This window comes from Pelecanus crispus, chromosome 1 (genome assembly GCF_030463565.1).
Source record: "Pelecanus crispus isolate bPelCri1 chromosome 1, bPelCri1.pri, whole genome shotgun sequence".
Classification (NCBI taxonomy): Eukaryota; Metazoa; Chordata; class Aves; order Pelecaniformes; family Pelecanidae; genus Pelecanus; species Pelecanus crispus.
Genome location: NC_134643.1, coordinates 199,649,013 through 199,655,856, shown reverse-complemented (window position 1 = coordinate 199,655,856; position 6,844 = coordinate 199,649,013). Strand labels below are relative to the sequence as shown.

General features: G+C 46.1%; 1 protein-coding gene across 1 annotated transcript; it reads left to right on the top strand.

Annotated features, from left to right (window-relative positions):
• Positions 1-201: 201 nt before the first annotated feature.
• Positions 202-6,147, top strand: CCNA1 (cyclin A1). Its single transcript, XM_075721065.1, has 8 exons — positions 202-330; positions 1,559-1,802; positions 2,028-2,149; positions 2,862-3,085; positions 3,725-3,929; positions 4,866-4,979; positions 5,630-5,763; positions 6,096-6,147. The coding sequence occupies exons 1-8, from the start codon at positions 202-204 to the stop codon at positions 6,145-6,147; spliced, it is 1,224 nt and encodes a 407-aa protein (XP_075577180.1).
• Positions 6,148-6,844: the final 697 nt, after the last annotated feature.

The window sequence follows — 6,844 nt, the reverse complement described above, 5'->3', positions numbered from 1 at the left end:
CGGTGGCGAGCGGGGCCGGGCAGCGCGGTGCGGGCTCTGCGGCAGCGCGGCCGAGCCGCCGGCCCTCCTGCGGGGCGGGAGGGGCTGCCCAAATATTTCTAGTGGTCTGGGTTTGCGGGTGTCCTCCCCTCACCCCTCCCCAACTTTTTTTTTTTAATTTTTTTTTTTTTTTTCCGTCCGAAAGGTACCGACGTCGGGGCGATGCGCCGCACCGGTGAGAAGAGCCGGGCGGGGCGGCGGGAGCCCTGCCCCGCTGCCCCCCGCAGCAGCGGCGGCCGGGCCGTGCTGGGCGTGCTGGCGGAGAACGGGCAGCAGCGGCCCGGCGGCCAGGTGAGCCCCGCCCGCCGCGGCAGCAGCCTCCCTTCGCTGCCCGCGGAGCCTCCCCTCCCCGCCCCGCCGAGGGGCCGCAGGCACCGGCCGGCCTCCCCGAGCAAGCCCCGGGCCCGGGGGGACTCCCTGCCCCGCTCGGGGACCGGGGGCTGGCCGCCCGCCGCGGGCCTGAGCGCTGCTCCCCCCCCCCCCTTCTCTCGAGGCTGCCGGTAAAGGCCCGGGGCTGGCGGGGTAAGTAGCCGAATCGGGCTCCGGTTAATGAGCGTGAGCTTCCCGAGAAACCCTGCTGTAACCGCTCAGTCCTAATCTACAGACGCTTCCCCGTGGAAATGCTTTGAACGAGCCTCCCTTCCTTCCAGGAAGGGTTACTCGGTGAGGCTTTATTCGGGCACTTACCTTCTCAAAGTGTAGGGGGTGGTTTAAGAAAAGTCTGTTCACTGATGCTTACCCAAAGATGCTGTTGCCGTGTGGCTGGCTGTGCTCCCTTCAGGGTGCCAGACCCTTCAAGAAGCTAAAGTTCACAGCAGGGTGTCTGTCTGCACTTCTGTTCCTTGGGCCCTCCTGGAGTGTGCTGGTGTGGCAGGGAAAATGTTATTGTGCTGACTAACAGGACCTAAAATAGCAGAAAACTCTTCTCGCTTGTGACTTACAGCCCCTAACTCGGTAGGTGGCTTGCTGATAGTAGATGATGTGAAGGATTGTATCCTGGTCACGTGTTGTAGTCCTAGGGGTTATGATGCTTGAGCTCAAAAGTTCAAACTTTGGTTTGTAACTCAGCATAAAATGCATTCTTGTAGGTGAAGTCCTTCATAAGTCTGTGATGGTGCCGGTGCACTTGTTGTTACTTTAACTTGCTGCACTTCAAAGCAGTTGCTCCTTGCCAGAACTGAACGTGGAGCAGACCCTGCACTTGCCAGCCCCATCAGTGCAGAGCAGCACCCTCGCCTCATTCTCCTTGGCGGTGGGCACTGGAGATGAGGCTACTCCCCTGGCTCCTGACTTTGACTACACCTCACTCCTTCTGCAGGGAGTCTGTTGTAGTGAGACGGCAACATGTAATAGTTCTGAAGCACCAGCTGTAGCTGCTGTGGATGCTTTGTTTTCCAATGAAATTTTATGCTATTGGTGTCTGTTAGGCAAGGAAGGCGATTCTTCTTTTCTAAAGCAAGTGATACTTTTGTTTTCTTCCTGAGTTGCCCTCCCACAGCATTACTGTGTACTCTTTCAGGGTGCTGCTGTTATCAGACGCTTCTCTGGCTCTGAAAACACCATCCCTTCATCTGGAAAAGATGACTTACCCAACCGCATGGTCAATACTGCATCAAAGCAAGGGTTTGCTATCTACGTAGATGAACCGGAACAGAAGGAAAGCTACAGCTGCCAAGTGGCCGAAGAGCTGGAATCAAGCCTGTGTGAACTGGATACTAGTGCAATGACATCCAGTATTCACCTACTGTTGGATCTGAGTACAGGTAACTCCTGTTACTGCTAAGGTGGTATCTACAGCACAAGTACACGGAGAGTGGTTATGAATTGTGATGCTGGTAAGCTAGTGAGTAGCTTATGTTGTAATAAATAACACTTCAAGATAACTTGGACTGTGTCTACGTGATGTATAACACTTCTGTGCTAGGAATAGCAGGAGATGGTGAAGAGGCTAATTACAAAATGTCTTGCTGATTCCTCTTACCTGTTAGGATCTCCTATGATAGTGGACACATCCTTCCAGTCCCAGCCTGAGGATCACATGGAAGATGCTGTAACTCTTACTGTGGAAGAGTATGCAGAAGACATTCATCAGTACCTCCGAGAGGCTGAAGTGAGTGGCTTGTGACACCCTTATAGATATTTCTGGTCTCTGTGATGGGCTGCAATACTGCAAAGATGTATGGCTGCCCCAGGGTAACCCAAGGCTGCCACTGAACTGCAAAGGACAGGAAGCAAGCGGTAAAAAGCCATCTGTAAAGGCAGCATCTAGACAGTGATGAGATCTTTCAGGATTGCCCTGTGTCCCTGAAATTCCCTACCATTGGAGCATCTCTTGACTCTTTGGGATTCTTGCAGATGGGAGTTGAAAGAATACTAAAGCTGTTGGATGTGATCTCACTGACAACTCTTTTGCTATAGTAGTAATTCTTCCAACCTTTCTGAATCGGAGCAGTAAAGTGCAATCTCCCAATAGGAAGAAGGGGGGAAAAAAAAAGTGATTTGTTCATTTTCAAGTCCCTCTGAATGGCTCATATGTGCTTCATGGCAAAGGCTGTCCATAGTCCAGGAGGTCTTTTACTGTTCTGCTACTAACACAGTAGCTCCTTTCTCTTCAGTGTAGAAATAGTACTTTCTAGAGATGCTTCTAGCTGCCTATTAATACTACTAGCACTATAATTATAGTTAGTAGTAATGAGTTGTTAATAGTGGAACAACTCATGCTCCTTTTGGTATAAGTATAAAGAATGTTAATCAGCTCAGCCATCAATGGCTCTCTTCAGAGTGAGTGTCCTGATTCTTCAACTCTCTCTCTCTCCAAGCAGGTAAGATTCAGGCCCAAGCCTTACTACATGAGGAAGCAACCAGATATCACGACAGGCATGCGTGCCATCTTGGTAGACTGGCTGGTCGAAGTAGGGGAAGAATATCAACTTCGGACAGAGACTTTGTACTTGGCAGTGAACTTCCTGGACAGGTTTCTTTCCTGCATGTCTGTTCTCAGAGGGAAGCTGCAGCTTGTAGGAACAGCAGCAATTCTTCTGGCTGCGTAAGTGTTTATCTTCTCCTGAAATCTCAGTGAGCTAAGACTTATTTTTGGACTAAGTCTTTTAGTTTAATTTGAAGGACTGAAGCTTGCAGTGATAGGTAGCTTTTCTTGATATCTCAAGATTGGCAACTTCACCTACTTTGGCACTAGCAAAATTAAACATTTAATGTTCTTGATGTGAGGAACTGTAGTGGGAAAACCTTGTAACCATAACAGCAGGGGCAAAACCACTACTGTGTTAGGCTGCTAGACTATAAGGCTGTAGTAGATTCACAGTTGCAGTCTGCAGTTAGCCTTGAACTGCTTTAAGCAGCCAGCGTACTAACATAACCTAGGAGTGCATGGGTTTTTGTCTGGAGTGCATTGTGTTAATGAAACTTTTGCTCTGAGAGCTTGCTATTAGTCAAGAGCTAACAATGTGAGTGTGTCTCTATCTAGACTGATGACTTGGAGTTCCTCTAAACATCTTTGCCCAAATTTGAAACTGAATTGTTATCTAGCCTGGAGGAAAGACTAAAATAAGAGCTCCACACAAATCTTAGTAATGTCATGTGCTCATCCTGATATAGGTCCAGCAGAAAGCTTTATTTTACTGTAACTTTCAAGCTGACAAATGTGGCTTCTGTATTCCTTTTTCAGGAAATATGAAGAGATCTACCCACCAGAAGTGGATGAATTTGTGTATATAACAGATGATACCTACACAAAGAGGCAGCTGCTAAGAATGGAACATCTGCTTCTCAAAGTGTTGGCTTTTGACCTAACAGCCCCAACCATCAACCAGTTCCTCCTTCAGTATATTCAGAGGCATGGAGTCTGTATCAGGACAGAGAACTTTGCAAGGGTATGAATTATCTTCCTTTTAGGACTGAGCAGGGGGAAGTGATCCTAAAAGCAGAACTACTTGTATTTCACTAAGTTATCTGAGCAGACAGGTTCTGCTGCTATAATATGCTCTATCAGAAGATACTCTTTTTCTCATGCCAAATGTTATCTGGGACTGCAACAGGTCTAAAACCAGATGTTTTGTAGCCTGCTACCTTCAGTAGGTGGCTTGTGTGCTGAGAATTCTGGATAAATGTCTCATGGAAATCCTAAGTTGTGTCTATCTGTCTGGTCAGGGAAAATGCACTGACTAGGCAGCTACGTGGTAGGAATCTGGTTGTTTTTTTAACAGTGCCTGCATAGCAAGTCTGCCCTGGATGTGGTGGTACTGCATATTGCTACACAATGATACAGCATATACCTGCATAGGCAGCCCTGCTTAGAAACAGGTTAACCCAAGCTTATAGCAAAACACTTGACCTGCTGCTGATCTGCAAAGGGTGTAGGATTATATGGTGACCCAACTCTAACAGAGCCCAAATTCTGTTTCTTAGAGCTGTGTGTTTATCTCTGATCTCCAAGTGAGGTCCACCGATGTGGGCAAGAGCGTTGGAGGATGGGAAGAGTGTGTCTTTGTCAAAGCCTAAACAATCTACCCTGTAATCTGAAGTTCTGGTCCCATCATCAGCTCTGATGTAATTTTACAGCTACAGAATTAGAAAATTCATGTTTTGTAAAAATAACCAAGTGTGGTCTTTCTGTCCCCACTGAAACAGGCTAAAGGTTCATCTGTAAGATCAACAGGACTAGAATGTTATTTCTACCCACCAGACATTAACTCATGGTTTTTTTACATGAAACTGAGACCATTGACAATTTTCAGTGCTTGTTGTATTGGACTGATTGTACCAGCTAGGCTCATTCTGTTTGAAAAACTTGTGGGTTTTTTGTTCAGTATCTTGCAGAGCTGAGTCTCCTTGAAGCTGATCCTTTTCTGAAGTACCTTCCTTCACAAACTGCTGCAGCAGCCTACTGTCTAGCAAACTATACAGTGAACAGGTCTTTCTGGGTAAGAACAACAACTGCATGTTGATGAGTAGCTCAAGCATTTTGTTATCATTGGAACTAGGCTGAGAAGCAGGAGTAGCTTCAAAGTATGCTGTTACAAAGGCTGAAATCCTAGGATGAGTAGCTAATGGCTACCTGATAAGTGAATGTTAAATCAACCTGAAATATCCTGCGTCTTTGAAATGGGAGGGACATTGCTGTCTTGCTTACTTCAATCAAGTCTGTACCTAAGGCCTTGTCAGTCTTTAATCTTCAAAACTCCTCCCCAAATACAATTCAGGGGCTTTCTGGGAGGGAGTGGAGGGCTGAATGTATCTACTTGAATGGAGCGATTACACTGAGTGGCTGCTTTAATGCAAGCCTTGATCGGCCTCTCAGCTGTGTGTTGGAGGAACAGCTTTAACAGAGAGCAGGATGCAGAAGAGATGTAATGGATCCCACATGCTTAGAGAAGAAGGAGCTTCTTGTTAGGTCTCCTGGCACCAAGGAAAACCTAGAGTGAAACTGATGGCAGGATACACTTGAATCCGTTTCAAACCTAAAGAATCTAGAGTGAGCATTGATGTAGTGAAAATGGTTTCTGCTTCTGTAGAAAATGTATCTTCTATGTTGCCTACAATAGAATAACACTGGTTTTTGTCCTCTGACTAGCCAGAAACACTTGCTGCATTCACTGGGTATTCATTAAGTGAGATAGTGCCTTGCCTGACTGATCTGCATAAAGCATGCCTTGATGCTCCCCATTGCCAACTGCAAGCAATTAAGGAGAAGTATAAGCACTCAAAGTAAGTAACCAGGAAGCCAGTGTTCTGTAACTTGGAGGCTATAAGTACAGGATGACTCTGGTTTAGCAGTTTGGGCTACAGCTGCTGTAGCTGACAAACTTCTTATAGTGGTCAGCTTCTGTTCCTGAAAGGGAACCCTCTGTCAGCTTCTTGAGGGGAAAAACCCTTCTGACAAGAGTAGTTCATCCATAGGCATACAGATGTACTGAGTAACAATTCTACTGCAATGTTGCAGGATGATTCTTTTCTTCCCCAGTGTATTGCACAAGAAGGTGATATCTTTAAATCTGTCAGCTAAACTAATATTGTTAGTGACTGTATTTCTATTCCAGGTACCTGCAAGTGTCTCTTCTGGAGCCCCCAGGAGTTCTTCCTCTACAGTAGAGACTGTGGATCTTGGACTTGAAGATTACTTCATCCCAATCAGCAAAGCTGGTCTAACATATCATAGAGCACTGCAGGTCATGTGTCTGTAACCATAGTGATCAGAATGGTTTTTAGCAAGTATTTTTAAATTAGATGCCTTTTTAAAAAAGGATATTAGACTATAGCCCTTAATATAACTGACAGCACTTTTAATAAATGCCTTATTACACTCTTAGTCTGTGAATCTTCTGACTTCAGTTAATATCTGCAGTAATAATGAGTGGAAAGGGTTGTGGTGGTTTTTTTTTTTTACAAAATCACTGTGAACAGGGCTTTTAAGCTAGCTGGAGTGGATATAAAGTGTGGCTTAAACCAACACAGCCTGACCTCTCCATAGACATGGGTGATTTGCTGCTGTATCTTATCTGTTTCTTCCTCTTCTATGAGACAAGATCATGTGGTCCTGAACAGAAGACATTTTCTGCAAGCCGTTTACCATATCACAGCAAAAATATCCAGATGCAAGTGGGCTATGAACTCTGAACTTGTGTGTAGACCACCGTCAATGTTGAGGTGAAAGTCAGACTTCCCTTTATGGAGGTGAATAAGGGGGATTCCTCTGCAGGGAGCTGGAGAAAGGGGAGACTGGCTGGCAGAGCCTTAGAACACTGCAAACACTGGTGGACAGACTGCAATGGAGAGCAACGCTAAAAGC